Source organism: Pantherophis guttatus, chromosome 7 (genome assembly GCF_059756535.1).
Source record: "Pantherophis guttatus breed Tessera chromosome 7, ASM5975653v1, whole genome shotgun sequence".
In the NCBI taxonomy this organism is placed as follows: domain Eukaryota; kingdom Metazoa; phylum Chordata; class Lepidosauria; order Squamata; family Colubridae; genus Pantherophis; species Pantherophis guttatus.
This window is the reverse complement of record NC_142069.1, coordinates 42,431,607-42,450,583: the sequence shown is the minus strand read 5'-3', so window position 1 is coordinate 42,450,583 and position 18,977 is coordinate 42,431,607. Positions and strand designations below refer to the sequence as shown.

The following is an 18,977-nucleotide window of genomic DNA, read 5'->3' as shown; positions in this document are numbered from 1 at the left end:
CAGTTGTTAAGTGAATCTGGTTTCCCCATTGACTTTGTTTGTCAGAAGATCTCAAAGGATGATCACATGACCCCGGGACACTGCAACCGTCATAAACGTGAGTCAGTTGTCAAGCATCTGAATGTAAATCATGTGACCATGGGGATGCTGCAACAGTCATCAATCAGAAAATTGGTCATGTCACCTTTTTCAGTGCCGTTGTAACTTCGAATGATCACTAAGTGAACTTTTGTAAGTCGAGGACTACCTGTATTCTGAGATTCTTATCCAAATCAGGATTAAAACAGTGGATTTTTCTAAATTAATGGAAGTACAATCTAGATAAACCTGAAGGACAAATAAAAACTAGCAGAATCTGCAACAAGAAAAATCTTGAAGGCTGAAGGATTACAAGCCACATTGGGACCGGCTGAAAGAGGAACGAAGGTGCGAGATTATGCAATGCAACCATTGCCTTTTTTTCAACAAACAAGGGGGAGGATTTGGGAAGTAAGAACAAAGCTCGGACTGGATTTTTGCAAATCACTGTAAATCTGTGATTTGCAAAACTAAGATCAACGAGCGGCTTTCCACGTTCAGCAATCCAGCTCCACTTTTTGTGTTGACTCGGAGAAAAAACTTGTATATTTTTAGTTTTACTGAAGGGGGCGGTCTTCCTTTAGTTGTACACATAGACACCCGCCTGCTGACAGGACGGGACCGGGCGTCTCCAGGGAACATGGTAGTTCAGGGCAAAAGGACTTTGCTGCAGAAAATTGTGCGCTGTAGCCGCCGCGTCTATCGAGGATCGACCGGCGGGCTCGGGTGTGTCACACAGGCAGGCAAAGCGCTTCCTCCGGGGCGTTTTCCGAGCTCCTGGGTAGGGGGGATTCCTCAAACTCGCCCCCTTTACGTAGCCAGCACTTTCGTCTCCCAGGCAGCCGCGCCAGCCGCAGGTGACTATGGCAGAGTTTTCAAGAAGTCGGTGGAGGAGCCGGATCAACTTTGGGCCGAAGCCGCTCAAAGCATCACGTGGCACAAGCCGTGGACTAAAACCATGGAAAGGAAAGATCCCTTTAGCACTTCTTGGTGAGTGGCTGGCGAGGCTGGCTTAACTTTTCCTCTGCCGACGTCATAAAAGTACCCGGGTTTCTTCAGCTCGTTGACCCGGTGAGAAGTTTTGTAACAACTGGGGAACTTTGCTGCGCGCCATTTAGTCCCCGGGTCTTTGGAAAAACGACACTTGCGGAGTTTCTACCGACCATACAGTAGCTAAGGCACGACATTCATGTCAGGAAAAGATGGTCCCATTAAAAAAAAAAAAAGGCAGAATAAGTATCATCCACAGGATTTGTCAGAGTTCAGTTCCGTTTTAAATATTGCTGGGTTCACCAATTGTGAATACATGTCCTATTGAAAAAGCTCTCATGACCGCATTTCCAGTACATATTGCGTTGAAACTTTTCTCCCTTCCCATTATATTATACTGAGGGCAGTATATGAATTAAGTACACCGAATTATTTATGCGCTTGAATAGATAGTTTAATGTGCGTCATAGGCATAAGATTAGACATGTATTTGTGTTGTGATTAGGTGTGAAATGCAAGATTATCTAAACCAATGATTTCCACTATACAGTAATGTTCTCTGGATATGTTTATAACACTTATTATCTACTAGCCAGAAGGTCATCCAAGAAAAGGTTGGTCTGATGTTCCTCTCATGGGGTAGATTCATCATTGGCATCCTTCAGTCTCAAGAGACTATGGTATCGTGCTCTGGAAAGAGGTCCTAAAACAGCATCTAGTGTAGATTGGAGTAGATTGTCCTTATAATATTAGCACAGTGAACATTTGTAATTGTAGGAAACTTGGAAATTAAAAATGGTTACACTGTGGACCAGGGGTCTCCAATTTTGGCAACTTTAAGACTTGTGGACTTCAGCTTTGCTGGCTGAGGAACTCTGGGAGTTGAAGTCCACAAATCTTAAAGTTGCCAAGGTTGGAGAACCCTGCTATGCATGATATCAGTATTTAATTGCCTCTTTTCTTTCTTTTTCTTTCTGCGCTCTAAAAACAGGTTTGTCCTGCTTTCAGTAACACTGTAATGATCGTGCTGATTGGCGAAGGTGGAAAAACCTTAGGCTAGGGAAAGTTATCCTAAAGTTTTGACCTTTCTGATTAGGGACAAGAACAGAGCTTCAGTAACCTGAACAGGTAGTTCCCCTATATTGATACTGAGTAAAATGAGCAAAGCATATTAGCTTGCTGGCATTTTATATTGAATTAATGTGTATTCAGAAATTATTTTTAATATGAGATGATTCACGGAGTATTACTGCCATTAGTTTGCTGTTTCTTGGAAATGCACTTTTCTGTTGACAAATGTAACAACCTAATTGTGTCAATAATTTCTGTGTTGACAGAGATCAAAAGAAAAAAAATGGCACTGCTGACCTGAGACTTTCTGAAAGCCTTATCATATACTCTGTTTTGCCATTTAAATGTGAAGTGAGGAATAATGTACAAAAGTTGTTGTTGCACTAGTTGTTGTTGCACTAGCCCTAAGAGGTTACACTTTCTTTTTTTTTCTGAATCTCTTTAACTCTTTTAGTGCCTTTGAGTCAGTGCTGACTCCTGGTGATTGCCAGGATTAGTCCCCACAATTTTCTTAGGAAGATTTCCAAAGTGATTTGCCATTGCTTCTTCCTAAGGTTGAGAAATAGTGACTGGCTTTGGTGTGGTGATATCAGACTAAAAACTTGTAGACTATGAGTTCTAGTCCCATCTCAGGCACAAAACAAGCTAAGTTGCCTTGGGCCAGTCGCTCAGTCAGTAATTGGGCAGGAAGAGTTGCTGTAGCCTGTACTCTCTCTCTACTCTTTCAATGGTGTTTAATCTTTGGGTGGGGCATATGGACTGGCGATTGTACCCACCCAGCCTGCCTGCCACCAACAGTCTCCCTTTATGAACTGGTGGGGGGTCATCTTCTAAAATGTTAATTCTGGGTAACTTTAGCATCCAGTCTAGGACTGGATGCAGGAATGTTCAAGCTGGTATGTCAATTGTGGGTCACCTGTAGCAGGTCATGTTTTGGACTATTTTTTTCCCCTTACTGGGAATGTCTGAAGATATTGTCTGTTGCATCTGTTGTTTTGTCAATCGTTACATCACTTGTGGTTGAGATTTAAATGATTTGCTGCAACTGTTTCTTTCTGCAATTAAGTGTGTGTATGTATTAGAGTCATCTGCCTATGGAGGATGATTGATTTCAATGGATTCAAGAAGTTCTGGAGCATTTTCCAAAGAGTTTGGTTGAGAACCAGTAGGTATTTATGTTAAACTACATAGCATTTATGTTGTGGAGTTATGCAGAGTTCTGTGTTATCCAGTGGTGGGTTTCAATTTTTTTTACTACCGGTTCTGTGGGTGTGGCTTAGTGGGTGTGGCATGGCTTGGAGGGCATGGCTTGGTGGGCATGGCAGGGGAAGGATACTGCAAAATCCCCATTTCCTCCCCATCAGCTGGGACTTGGGAGGCAGAGAATAGATGGGGCAGGGCCAGTCAGAATTTTTACTACCGGTTCTCCAAACTACTCAAAATTTCCGCTACCAGTTCTCCAGAACTGGTCAGAACCTGCTGAAACCCACCCCTGTTTTATCCCTCATTCTGTCCAACAGCTACATGAAACCACTGAGTGAGATGATTTCAAGATTTAGAGTAAAGTGTTAGTATGATGATGACATCCAGATTGACCTTTTTTTAAAACCTTGGATTTAGATGAGGCAATAAAATTGCTGCACAAGAACCTGGTTTGAGTAATAAGCTAAGTAACTGGCCTCTTTGGCAAGAAACATCTTTATCTAACATAAACTGGTACATCAGCTATGACCTAATTTGAATAAACCCTTCCCCGGTAATTTATTTCAGAATGTTGATCAATGATAGTTCAGAAATTAGTTTGTACAAAAATTGCAAGAATGCAATATGAACTTATATCACTTACTATTTTTACTGACACCCAGTTTTTTTCCAGTCTCAATTCAGAGTGCTGGTATTAATTGTAAAGACCTTGTACTGTGAGGGAGTGGAATTTCTGAAGGTCTGCTATTTTCATATAATCCCACTTATATCTTAAAGTCATCTTTGGAGGGCATTTTCTGAGTATCCTACTATGGAGTATGCCATGAGTGATTCTTCAGTTAATCAGTTAATTAACTGAATGGGTACTCAGGAGCAGACTTTTCAGTGTTGGCTTCCTGACATTGGAATGCTGTCGCCAGTGAGGTACATCTCACATCGTCTTTTTTAAGCCAGGTAAAGCATTTTTATTTTTGGAGACCTTTAAATAATGTATAATGCTGTTCTTATATTTTCAAGTTCTTACTGCTCCTATTATTTTTTAAGTCAGCACTTCTCAAGACTCTCTCTCTCTCCCTCTCTCTCTCTCCTTCCCTTCCCCCCCTCTCTATATATGAATAGAATAGAATAGAATAGAATAGAATAGAATAGAATAGAATAGAATAGAATAGAATAGAATTTTTTATTGGCCAAGTGTGATTGGACACACAAGGAATTTGTCTTTGGTGCATATGCTCTCAGTGTACATAAAAAGACAAAATACATTCGTCAAAAATCATAAGGTACAACACTTAATGATAGTCATGGGGTACAAATAAGCAATCAAATCATACTAGGAAAAAACATCAATATAAATCGTAAGGAGACAAGCAACAAAGTTACAGTCATGCAGTCATAAGTGGGAGGATATGTGTGTGTGTATACACATATGCAGAGTTGCATTTGTATCCCTTCCCATCTCATCAGTTTTAAAAGCCCCTTTAAACTAACCTCAAAATCAAAATGCAATTCCAGATTAAGTATTTATCACTTCAGGTGGGGGCTGAGTCAGCAAATAGGCTCAAGTCAGCCTTTTCTGACCAGACTATTAGATATGCACTAGCACAGGAGTGGACAATTGTGGCTCTTTTACAACCTGTGGACTTCAACTCCCAGAATTCCTGAGACAGCCAAGCTGTCTCTGGAATTCTGGGAGTTGAAGTCCACAGGTTGTAAAAGAGCCATAATTGCCCACCCCTGCACTAGCAGTTCATTGGCCAGAGACCCACTTGCCTTCAGTCCTGCTTTACCATTTCTAGCAACACTCATTTGGAGATGTGCTGAGACAATCTGCTGAGGCTGTTGAATGTGTGAAGTTGTAGCAAATTACCTCTGGAGCATTATGCATCTCCAACAGTCTGCAGACCAAACTTGGAGAATTACTTTGCTATAATATTTTATTATCTGTGTGTATTTTATATAATAATTTTATATATATTTTATATAATATATAAAAATTAATGCATGTTTTATTGATTGCTTTCATCTACCGTTTTTTTTCTTTTGTAAATTGCAATGAGACTTGTAAAATTGGAAAGGGTATGCTAATGTACTACACTATAAATAAACATATAAATAGCAATTGGTTAAGTATTTACTGCACACTTAACCATAAACCACTCCATAGGAGCACACTTTATAGTCATCATGCATGAATCACTTGTTGAAAATTAACTTGACATACATTAGCTTTTTAAACCTATAAATCTATTGACAAAGGGGCTAATGTAGAGAGAGTTTGAGGGATTCTTTCTTTCTCTAGAAAATTGGTTTTCCTAGTCTAAAACATCATGACTCTTATTAATGACACTGAGATTCTGTTGCCTGTCATTTCTTTTTTCTCCTCTAGTTATCTTTTTCTTCTGAGTTTGACTGGCGCTGTTCAGGTTCTTAATTTTTTTCTCTCTCTAATAGAAGAGAACGTGCTACAGATGCTTAGCTATAGGTAAGTGATTTAGGCTTTCTGCTCATGGTGTTGTTTCTTAAATAAAGCTTAGCTTTGTTTTCTTTTATGCAAATGCAGTTTCAAAAATACTTTCTTACAAGTACAAAAGTTGTACTCCTAACTTCAGTTTCTCCATATACCATAAATCTTTTATGCTAAGCAAAACCCTTCCTGACCAATATTCCATTATGTATGTATGTGCAGAAATAAAGAGGGTGGGGTGGGGTGGAGCTGTTTTTCCTTTGTAAGAATGGGAAGTAAATCGTGGGTTGTCCTTGTGCCTTGATATACGTAATTTAGATAATTCTCGAAAGAAGCTTGTGAAGTTTATGTATGTATTGAAGTATTAAAATTGACTAAGAAGGAGTGGGTACACAATAGCCTCTTGTTCAGTAAGCATGTCTGTACAGTCCTGTGAGGGAAGGGATAATTAACTTTTCATGGTGAAATTGAAAATAGATGCAAGGATGAGTGGAAGCTAGGGAGAGAGATATCAAAAGCTCAGAATGGTTCATGGTAAATAATAAAAAAAATGTTATTGATTTCTTTCATCAATTTAAAAGGCCAGCCATCTTGCAAACATGAGTTTAGTCAGTTAACGTTTTTAAATTCCACCCTCCCCCAAAAGCATATTATACTATATAGAAGTATACTATAACAACTAAGGAAATCAGCAATCAATTCAACTAATTTCCTATCCCATGCTTGGGAAAATAGCAAAGTCTCAATGGCTTTTCAAAAGGCCAACAGGGTCGTGGATACCTAATGTCAGGTGTTATGATGTTCCAGAGGGTAGCTGTTGTGAAGACAAGCTTTGCTATACACAGTGGAAGCAAATACCTCAAACACATAGGATAGCTGTCCCACCATCTATGTCATAACATCATTGCACAGATAACATGTAGTTTATGTAGTCAAGGAGATGGCACTGATGTATATTACATAACTGATGTCAGTTGCATTATGATCTCAAAATGAAAGTGACATTATTTGTGCCTCTTGTTGCCCTTATCAAAGTCTTTCAGTACATCAAAGAGCTGTTAAAGCAGTGGGAAGCATTGGGATTTCCTGATTTGGCCCATCTTGTCCTATGTGGAACAATCTAAGGTAAATTAGTTAACCTCTTCCTGTATAGGAAATTATTTGAAGTGTGAATGGTAGTTTTATTCAATTAATTTTAGGTGAATTTATTTTTAATTTTTTAAAATTGTTCTTTCATCTTGTGGTAACTTGGTGCCATTTCAGTTTTAACTTAAAAATTGATATTTTATGTTGTTAATTCTTGTTTTGTAGCGTTCACCTCTTTTGAAGGAAGATAAGGATATAAATATTTTAAGGAAATATTTAGGTGACCTTCCCACTCCAAAGACCTATGAAACAGTTTGTGAAGTTGTTGTTGTTGTTGTGTTTAATTTACCATTGATTCAAGCTGAAAAGGCACTGCTTTGCTTTGCAGATTTTCTGATAAAAATATTTTGATTCAGCTTTTGGTCCATGAATTACATAATTTGGCCACAAAAATACAGTTAGAGGTTTTCAATTTTTGTAGCTCCAAACAAAGGAATGTCTCAGTTGGTGAAAGCATTTTATTCATTGTATTTTGATCCACACAACCTTTCTGCATGATGTTTTATCATTAGTATGTCTTTTAAAGGACACTGCAGTCTTCTCTCCTATCACCAATTTTTTGTAACATGAATACAAATTGCACTTGGATATTAAAGTAAAGATATTTCAGGGATCTGCTATTCTTTTTTCCTTCAGATTTTACTTTCTTTGCAACTTAGGTTATTTAGGCTAAAAGATCCTGATTGTTGAAAAAAAAAACCCAAATCATCTTCAGCCAATAAAAATGAAGACTGTGAACCTTAGAGTTAATTATGGATCTTGAAATCTTTTTCTTCAAGAGCAGAGCTGAATATGCCATGTTTAATGCCGTCACTTATAAATAGATCTCCTACTGGATAACTAGGTTATATCCTGAAATTTTATGCCACAAAGCATAAATTTCTCTGTCACCTGTTACTGTGTCTCAGTGTATCTAAATCAGGATTCCAGGACACTTCCGGTTGGCGAGCTGCAGCGACATGGTGCTGAGTGAGTGATCGCCACTCCTCAACACTGTTTGTCACCGCGTTTTGGGGATCCCTTCGGGGGCGCGGGTCCTGGAGAGCCCCGCGGACAATAGAGAGAGCCGGGTGAGCGAGAAAGTGAAGCGCAAACACTTCTCGCAAAACCGGGCAGCTCTGTCAAACTGCCGCGTGTGAAGTCAGCCTTTCAATGGCTGACCTGAAGCTGTGGTAGCTGACAACTAGATGGGAAGCAAGGAAGATCGGAGGCTGCAGTGCCAAGATTGAAACGTGTCCTCCCTGCATACGTGAGATCGAACATCAGGAAGGGGTTGGCGGAGTCGGGGGAGAAGGGCTTAAATGGAAAAAGGCGGCGACGGAGATCGGAGAACAGTCTGAATGACCACGGAGCTCGACAAGCCGGCGCAGAGAATAAGAAACTGAGGACGCTAAATTGCCTGTGCAAGAAGAGGATCGGTGGGCATAGGGAGCAAGGAAACTAAAAGAACCCAGAAGAACTCTTTTTTACATTTGCTGGTGATAGCAGAAAGGTGAACTAAGTCGGAGATTGGACTCTATCAAATTTGTGCCAGAGAACAGGAAGTGCAGCCATTGAAGAAGCCTGACAGAGCAAACTGAAAAGGACAGGCATAGAGACAATCTAGCCTCGAGGCTTACCATAGAGTTTTGACAGTGGCAAAGTAAACGGAAGAAGAAAGGATTGGAGGAGACCGGTGGCTGAGTGAGAAAGAACATTACCCTTTTGGAAAAACTTTGCTTGTCCCCAACTGAAATTTGGATATTTCCCCCCCACTTTTTTTCCCCTTCTCTTCTGAAAATTCTTTTTATAACATTTTGATCCTTTGCATAATAATACTTTTATTAAGAAGAATTATAAATCTTCATATTAATTAAGTTCTGATCCTTGCCTATATACAAGATATATTTTTATAGAGTTTATTAGATTTATACCCACTTAATTAATTATTTAATTGTATTTAACTATATTCATTTACATCTATCTGTACTGACACTATTCTCATATATTTGACTTATTGACATATTGTTATATTAGAATTACAATATCTACATATATTAATTTATTGGTAAACAGCTATATAGGAATTTGAATTTAAAATCTTTTTAAAGTAGTAATTTAGATATAGGAATTTTAGTTATAGATTATAGATTTACCTAGGAGCTATTGTGTTATTGTGACTTAAACTATTAGGACTTGAATTAATTATTAACAAGTAGAAATAAATTCTTATCAATTAATTACTATCTATTATACCAATTAACTATAAATTAATTACAAACCATAAATTAATTCTTGTTATTTACTTAAATATTGATTGGAAGTGATATAGATTGGAAAATTGATATTGATTGAAAAATTTATCTAAGATACTGTTTGGAAGTGATATAGATTGATAAATTGACATTGATTGATAAATAATTTTCCTCCGTATCCTGAAGAAGTATAAAAAAGAGGTGACAACTAGTGTATGAAAATTTGGAGAAATATCGAGAAAATAATCAGAGAACAAAAAATAATCTTGGAAGAAATGACGAGCATGTCATCAACGATCCTGAAAACAGGAAAAAAGACCCCCTCAAATCCCACTATATTCATGACCTCCCCGGCTACCCAAAAGTCAACGGAAGGACTACCAAAAACAGACAAGGCCATAACAACACCAACATTACTAACAGTGCAGTCAACATTGACATTAATCCAAGAAACGATGATGGCCATGCAGGAAAAAATGTCCAACAACCACACCGAACTTAAAACAGATATCCACCTACTGGATCAGAAAATGAACGAGATTCAAGTCTCAATCTCCAACAACGAACAAAGGATCCAGAAGGCAGAGCAAAAAATAGAACAAAATGAGAAGAAACTGGACATGGTAGACCAGATGTTGACAATGCAAAACAAGGAATTAGAAGATTTATTAATACAATTAGAGATGGATAGGGCGTCGTTCTACCTGCGCTTCCAAAATGTGGAAGAAGATAAAGAGGAGGATTTGGGAGAGAAGATGGCGGAACTAATCGCAGAACTACTCCAACAAGATAAACGTGAGATCATCAGAGAACTGGACGACGTCTATAGAGTCCAAACAAATTATGCGAGGAGGAATAGGCTCCCCAGAGAAGTCCACATTAGGTTCGCGAGAAAAAAAGTAAAAGACATCCTATACAGTATGGCGAGGGACGGACAAATAACATACAGAGGAAAAGAAGTGATAATATTAAAACAGATTCCAAGAAGAGTGAGGGAGGTGAGAAAGGACTACAGATTTTTGGCTGTGCAATTGAACAAAAGAAATATATTATTTAGATGGCTCTTACCAGAGGGGATGTTAATCACCTGGCAGGGGAGAAAAATAAAAATAGATAGCCTGAGCACAGCACAAGACTTTCTTGATCAGTTAAGGGGTGCAGAAGAAGAACAGAGTAGTAAGGAGGAAATAGAGGCGACAAACTTAGAAGAGGAAGGAACCGCGGAGGAGAAGAAGACCGAAGAAGAAGCCAAGGAAAAAAGAACAAGACCAGTAAGAGCCGTAAGACTAAACAAAAACTAAGACCGAGCAAGGAAAACAAGAATGAATGACTTGAAATTAATCTCAGTAAATATCAATGGATTAAACGATAGTAAAAAGAGGAAATTAACACTTACAAAACTAGCAAAACAAAATATGGATATAATTTGCTTACAGGAGGTCCATATAAAAAAGGATGAGGGTAAATGTTTGGAGTATAAAAAATATGGTAAACTACCTCATTAGCAGAAAAAAGAAAGAGAGGGGTAGTAATTTATGTTAAAAAAGGAATTGAAGCAGAATTGAAATATAATGATACAAAGGGAAGAACTCTTATGGTCGAAGTCACGAGAGATAACACTAAAATGTTATTAGTGGGCATTTATGCCCCAAATAAAAAACAAGGAGAATATTTCCAAAAGCTTCGTGAACAATTAGGGAAAATGGAATATAATGAAATTTGCATGATAGGCGATTTCAATGGAATCGTAGACCCAGACAACGATCACAAAAGTAATAAAATGAACAAAAATAAAAGGGCGACTTTACCAAAAGCTTTTTTCGATTTGGTGAAGGAAATGAATTTAATTGACATATGGCGAACGTTACACCCAAGCGAAAGACAGTATACATTCTATTCCAATCCGCAACAGTCATGGTCGAGAATAGATATGGTTTGGGTCACCAGGATGTTGGGGTTAGAAATAGAGACAGCAGAAATTAGCCCAAACATCTGGGCAGATCACAACCCCCTGGAAATAAAATGGAGAAACATAAGGAGAAAGAAACAACAGAGATGGAGGCTCAATGCAAAACTACTATGCGACAAAGAGTGTGTAGAAAAATTGAAAGGAGAAATAAAGACTTTTTTTATAGAAAATGAGAACCAAGGAACATCCCGCGAAATAGTATGGGACACAATGAAGGCCTATCTAAGAGGGGTAATAATATCCTACTCTGCATATAAAAATAAATTAAAAAGGAAATCCCGGGAAGATCTCATTAAACATCTAGATGAAGCAGAAAGGAAACTCCAGAAAATGCCTGGAGATACTGTAGCAAAAGAAAATTGGCTGGTGTGAAGACATAAATTAAACATCCTAGATCAAGAGGAACTAGCCCAAAAAATAAAAAGAACAAAACAGTACTACTTTGAGAACGCCAATAAATCGGGCAGGTGGCTGGCCTATAAATTAAAAAAGGAAAATGAAAAAGGGACAATTCAGACACTAGAAGACGCTGAGGGAAATCTTTTAAATAAAGAAGAAGACAAATTAGAAAGAGCGAGAGAGTATTATGAATCCCTATACAAAGAAGAGGAGGCCTCGGAAGGAAAAATAGACCAAAATCTGGCAAATGCGGAGCTCCCACAAATAACGGAGGAAGAGAAGGAGATGTTAAACGCTAAGATAACAACTGAAGAATTCAAAAAAGCCCTCTCAAAACTCAAAAACAACAAATCGCCAGGCCCAGATGGATTCCCAGGAGAAATATACAAAAAATTGGAAGAAATTCTACAACCCAAATTAATGGAAATTTTCAATGAGGTTCTGACGGGCTCAAAAATCCCTGACTCGTGGAGGGAAGCACATGTTACACTGCTGCCGAAAGAAGGTGCAGACCCAAAAAAAATCCAAAATTACAGACCGATCTCGCTTCTAAACACTGATTACAAACTATTCATGGGTATAATGGCAGAAAGAACCAAAAAAATATTAAACAACTGGATTCATAAAGATCAAAATGGATTTCTCCCGGGGCGACAAATTAGGGATAATTTGAGAATTGTGTTAAATACTCTAGAATATTATGAAGAACACCCAGAAAAGCAGTTGGCCTTAGTTTTTTTGGATGCCCAAAAGGCATTCGACAATTTAAATTGGAACTTTATGATCAAGCAAATTAAAATAATGGGATTCGGGCAAAACTTTGAAAAGTTGATAAAGACTATCTACAACAATCAGAGGGCGAGCATTTTAGTAAATGGAGATAGGACAAGAACATTCCAAATCAAGAAGGGAGTAAGACAGGGCTGTCCCCTGTCACCGTTATTATTCATCCTGGCCCTAGAAGTTTTGCTATGAAAGATTAGAAATAACGAGGAAATCAAAGGCCTAAAAATTAGAAAAGAGATTTATAAAACGCAAGCCTTTGCGGATGACGTGGCGCTAATACTTGAAGACCCATTAATATCTGGACAAAAAGTATTAGAGGAATTGGGTAAATATGGAGAGGTGGCTGGCTTTAAATTGAACAAATCTAAAACCAAAATACTAACTAAGAATGTAACTGAGACCCAGAAGAAAGAGATAGAAGGAGCTTTGGGCCTACAGGTTGTCCCAAAAATAAAATACTTAGGAATCTGGCTAACCAAAAGGTGTTCATCTCTAAAAGAAGATAACTATACCCCATTAATTAAAAAATTAAAACAAGATTTGGATAGATGGAAAAAGATTAAATTGTCACTTATAGGTAAAATTGCGGCAATTAAGATGAACATCCTCCCCAAGATCCTATTTCTATATCAAAATTTACCAGTGACTTTAGAGAAATTTTTTTTTTCAGAATTAAATAAGAACATTAGGGAATTTGTTTGGGAGGGAAAAAAATCGAGGATCTCACTCAAAATCTTACAGGAAAAAAGGAATGTGGAAGGATTTGGACTCCCAAATTGGGAAACGTATTACAGAGCAGCAAAACTGATATGGATAAGGGAATGGATCACTTTGGAGAACAAGAGAACCCTAACATTAGAAGGCCATGACTTACAGAGAGGGTGGCATGCGTATCTATGGGACAAAGACAAGAAAAAGAAAACCTACTTCCACAGGCATAAAATCAGGGACTCCCTAATACAAACGTGGGCGGGGATTAGGCAGAGATATTATTCAAAAGTCCCAAATTGGCTCTCTACGGTAGAGGCATTGATTTACCCCAACAGGTGGGGAATGGAGAAACTGTGCAGATACAAAGACATTGTCGATGGAGGGGGAAACCTTAAATCAAATGATACCCTGAGAGACCAAGGTATAACCTTAGATTGGTGGATTTACCTGCAAATAAAATCAAGATACCAGAAAGATAAGGATGAATATGGCTTAGAATTAGGAAACAACGGATTAGACAAAATTTTGATGGGACCAGGAAAAAAAACATTGGCCAAACTATATAATTACTTATTAGATGAAGACAGAGATGAGGATACAATCAGAAACCAATTGAGAGCATGGGAGAGTAATATTGGGCACAGTTTGAACTTTAATGAATGGGAAGAGGCCTGGAATAAAAACTATAAATTAACTAGAGCAGCCACTTACAAGGAAAATCATTATAAAATGCTCCATAGGTGGCATTTAGCACCTGCAAGATTAGCAAAGATATTCCCCAATGTGCACCCAAATTGTTGGAAATGTGGCCATGGTCAGGGCACCTTCTTTCATATGTGGTGGACATGCCCCGAAGCAAAAAGATACTGGAGCAAAATTCGGAGATGGTTGAAAGACATAATTAAAGAAGAAATCGACTTGAATCCAGAAATATTTCTCCTGGGAATGGTAAAGAAAGGGCATGGAAAGGAAAAGGTCCACCTCCTAATACACATAACTACAGCTGCCAGACTGGCGTACGTTCAATACTGGAAAAAGAAAGACCTACCACCAGACGACCTTATAATCAGCAAAATATTAGAGTGTGCAGAGATAAGTAAATTAACGCATGAGATAAATGATGATGAAAATTCAGATTATGATACTGTGTGGGGAAGATGGTACGAATGGATAAATGATAGAATCAAGGAAGGAGTAAAAGGTGTAGAAATTAATTAGAAATGTATAGTATAAATGACACCAGATTTTTTTTTCATGTATATATGTACAAACACTGCGAATCCGATGTCAAACAGAATTGTTATTATATTTTACTTGTGTTAAAAAAAAACCCAATAAAGTGTAAATAAAAAAAAAAATCAGGATTCCAGGTTAACATCTCCAAAATCAGCTGTGAATCTCAAAATCAAATAATTATTCAAATCTACACCAACATTTTCTGCTTGTGCTTTAGCATAATATATACCTATTTCTGCACAGTAACCTAATTCTAATATAAAATGGGGTTGTTTTTGATATCTACATATTCTTTGGATATTATAAAGGAATTATAATTAGATTTGTTAATACTATATACTTGTAAGTGATGTTACACAAATCGGAAAAAATTAGGAAAGAAAAATCAATTAAAAATGTAATCAGGTGCCCACTATATTGGTATTTAATCTAATTTTCCAGTCCATTTTCCTTTTTTAGGTTTGTTGGAGGAGAGCTGAATATTTGCTATAATGCTCTGGATCGCCATGTTGAGAATGGACACGGGGATCAAATTGCTATTATCTATGACAGTCCTGTAACAAATACGAAAGAGTTTATAACTTACACTGAAGTTCTTGAACAGGTATGTTTTATATGAATATTCAAACTAAATGACAATAATGATAAAACATATCCTATCATAGTTATAACATTTCAAATAGAGAAAGTAGATAATTGCAAATACATACATTCTGTTAGAGTTTATTTGAAACAGATACGGTTGCTCTGTGTTGTCATTGAGTTTGTTCTACCACTGAGCCCCTTCTCTTGTTTGTTTTCTCATAAAATTTCCCTTGAGTTGAGTTTGACTCCTGATAACTGTACAGATACATCCATGTTTTCTTGACTATAGTAAATGTGGTTTCTCAATTTAATTTGCACCCCTTCTATACAAGTGCCCTTCATGTCTGACTTTTCTTAGCTTTTTGAGATTAGCTGAGGTCAGAGAGATGCTGCCCCCTGCTGTGGCTATTTACTATTTTTAATCTTTTCAGTTTAATTACATGTAACGTGATAGTGCAGTAGGTTAACAATTGAAAGTCATTAGAAGATTGTCTTTAATTATAGATTTTTACCAAAGAATAAGAGGATGTATAATTAATTTGTACTGAATATTGAGCTGAATGTCAATGTAATGTTTGTATAACCGAAGAGCTGTATGAGTTGAGATGATCAAACCACAAAGTGGTATACTGGTTTCTTTGTATAGTTTTGTATTATATAGATGAAAGCTTTTGTCTTCTATGAGCAGCTTTAAATGTGTTTTCAGACTGCATCTGTCTTAGTCCTATTTATAAAGATTATTGTTTCAATGAAGATTGACGATTGATACAGTGCAAAGGGTCTACATATTTATGCCAATGTGATATTTCAGTTTTTTCTTTTTAATAAATTTACAGACATTTCTAAAATTCTGTTTTCATTTTGTCATCATGGAGTACCGAATGTAGATTAATGAGGGAAAAAAATGAATTTCAACAACTGTAGAATCAGCTGCAGCACAGCACAAAATTGACAAAAGTGAAGGGGGTCTGAATACTTTTGAATGCACTGTAGACTGTAGGTAAGATTTGGAAAACTATAGGAATAGTTCTGTATAATAATCAGGTTTAGATCTAAATCCGGCAGATTGTTGATGTCTTCCAGATCTTCCAGTTCAGATAGCTCAATTTTGAAATTATTTGTGGTGTAGCAAATGCCATGTTAGTAAAATAACAAAGCAACAACCATCCATGAACTGATTCTGAATGAGTACTGATCTGGCCCATATCACAGAGGACTTATTTAAAGAAGATTGAGAAAGTGCATTTATGTAGTACAAAAATGTGGGGAAATTTCTAAGAAAAAAGCAGTTACCAAGTATAACTAATATTTGCTCTTCAGGCTCTTATGAATGGAACTTGGCTAAAAATAGTAACAGAAGTACCTTCTCAATAAATTGTGATTTTGTCATTCTTAAAAGAGTATTGTTCTCGCATTCCTAAAAGTGAGTTGTAAGAACTTTGTTTTAAAAGCCTGTTTGCTCTGCCGGGTTACATAATTTCAAAAGTCTCCAATTTTCCATTTTTGAATTAAATACATGATCATGTGCAGCATACCACTATATATGCAAGATAGAATCTCTTCCAAGTCAACATTTTGCCCATATGACACCAAGCAAAAGGTACCTGTAATGAATATTTTGATGCTTGATATTTCCTTAATTTATAATTATCACTATTTAAAGTGGTTTACTTTGTTATGCTGGTTTAGATGCCATTAGCTTACTGATATACAGATACAAAGATTAAAAACCCATTAAGATGAGACAATTTATTATTATTTTGTCCGGTTGTACTGAATTATTGGCTAACATATGTTATGAAATACTTTTTTTGAATGATATATTTTTTAGACCAGGTACAGAGTCAATTTAATCTGATTTTGAAAGGTAAGCAGGGATAAACCTGTTTAATATCTGGATGTGAGATCAAAAATTCCAGTGCATTAGGACGGGGGAATATATTCTAGAAGATGACAATGATAGAACACTTCTATATTATTTTCCAGAAAACAATCTGAATGTATTTATGAAATGAACAAATCAAGGTTGAAATCAGTTTTACAGGCAAGCTCCACAATAAATAAAATGGCATTCTTCTGTTTTTAATGTAGTGTAAGTAGACCAACAGTTCCTTTAATTCCTCTCTATTCCACAAATGCAGTGGAATTTGATTATTTTGGTGATTTCTTCAGTTTGGATTTTCACTCTTTATCCCCTAAATTGCCTTTTCCACTTTAATATTCTAACATAGATAAACCATTTATTCAAATTTATCTCCCAGGGCACCTATGAGGCACAGTGATATGCCTATTAATTGGGTTTATGTCTTTTCCTCAAGTCAATAGTTAGGATAAATTTTTGCTGTATTTTCTTAATAGAAGAATGCTATCCGCATCCCCCAGACAAGTAATTAAGTGAGCATTCTGTATGGCTTCACTTCTCAAAAGGATTTATTTTTCTTCTTCCTTCCTTCCCTTGCTTATATAATATACATCTAGAATGTACTTTCAGAGGAGGATAAAAATAAGCCTCTCTATTGCTTATGTCATGCCGAGCCAGTGGCTTGATTTCATGGAGTAATGCCAGCTACCTGAACTATTTGAAGAAGAATGGGGTGTTAACTCCTATGAGCAAGCAATCCAAATTAGGACTAGGGAAATAAAACTCCAGTCTCCTTCTTCAATCTACCTTTGAAACTTCACTGGCTACAGGCCAACTCTGTGAAAGAAGTTATTTTAGCTGGGATTCATAGGAGGAGAAACCAAAGTAACTACTTCACGAGCATTGCTTACCTGAAAGCTACAAGAAGAAAATGTTCCCATGGAAGAATCAGACTTAATAGAAAATAGGATGTTCCTCTAAATTATAATGATTGAATCCAAAGGTTAAAAGTTCCATCATTTTTTTAAAAAAGAGAGCAATTTTTTTTAAACAATGTCTTGTACCTACAAGGCAAGATATTGGATAGCTTGAGGGTTTTGTTTGAAATGGTGATGTTTGTACTCCAGAAGTAGGCAGGCTAGGACCGGGGCCAAGACCCATTCTGGAAGAAGTTTCAGTAATTATGCAGAGTGAAATAAATGTATTAAGTGTCTGCAAAGCCTTAGGTACCCATTTTGCCCGTTATTATCTCAACTTCTGATACTGGAAAAAAGTCAAAATGTTTGCTGAAATCCACCAGCATTCTGGGGGTCTTTGGGCCACAGAAGAAAAATTAGTGGATATATTTCTTATGCCCTTGCTATAAAACTTGGATAGGTTAAGAGAATTCTGGGGATTTAAGTCTAAATGAAAACATCCTGTGAAATATATAATAATAATAAAAAAATCAAACATACTGTTCTTGTAAAGACAGGCATGTTGCTGACCTCTGACTTAAAAGATTTCTAAGAATATTGTACTGCTTTTACTCATTATCTAAGTATTTATGTGGTTCTCAGCTTTTTTCATTTTACAGGTAAGTCTTTGAGTCTTAGTTTAGTGACTGTTCACAGTTACAATGGCACTGAAAAAAAACTTATGACCCCATCCCCATAGTCATGTGATCATAATTCGGATGCTTGGCAACTGGTTCATATTTATGACAGTTAAGTGTCCCAGAGTCATGTAATCACATTTTATGACCTTCTGACAAGCGAAGTCAATGGGGAAATCAGATTCCTTTAACAACCGGCTTACTAACTTAACAACTGCAATGATTCACTTAACAACTGTGACAAGAAAAGTGGTAAAATGGGGCAAAATTCACATAACAAATGTCTCATCAACATAAATTTTGGGTTCAATTGTGGTCATAAGTCGAGGACTACCTGTACAGGCCATTATACAGCTATAATATTATACAGATAAAAGCTACTGAACTATCTTCTTAGTCAAATGTGTGAAAAATGTTGGTTCACCCTGATGCCATACTGAAATCCTTCTGTTCAGAAAACGGTGTATAAAAGTTTATGTGAAGTTGAATTAAATTGCAAACAAAAATGCAACATTGAATATGATATACGGGTGTTATTGTTACTACATTCTCCTAGCTACCGGCATTAAGGTCTACAAATAGTTGGACCATTATTTGAGATACATTGAGTGATAGATATTAGAATGCCTTCTGGGCAAGTTACACAACTC

The 18,977-nt window shown here is 36.9% G+C and overlaps 1 protein-coding gene across 2 annotated transcripts in view; it reads left to right on the top strand.

Annotated features, from left to right (window-relative positions):
* Window positions 1–629: 629 nt before the first annotated feature.
* ACSS3 (acyl-CoA synthetase short chain family member 3) overlaps window positions 630–18,977 on the top strand; it is a 51,354-nt gene continuing 33,006 nt past the window's right edge. The window contains exons 1-3 of one of the 2 annotated variants that reach the window (XM_060694647.2): window positions 5,729–5,824; window positions 6,842–6,931; window positions 14,747–14,891. In XM_060694647.2, coding sequence (XP_060550630.2) covers window positions 6,915–6,931; window positions 14,747–14,891 — 162 coding nt within the window. In that variant the 5' untranslated portion in view covers window positions 5,729–5,824; window positions 6,842–6,914. Of the gene's footprint in view, window positions 1,069–5,728; window positions 5,825–6,841; window positions 6,932–14,746; window positions 14,892–18,977 lie in introns of those variants that run through there. The other variant, XM_034403613.3, reaches the window with a different exon arrangement.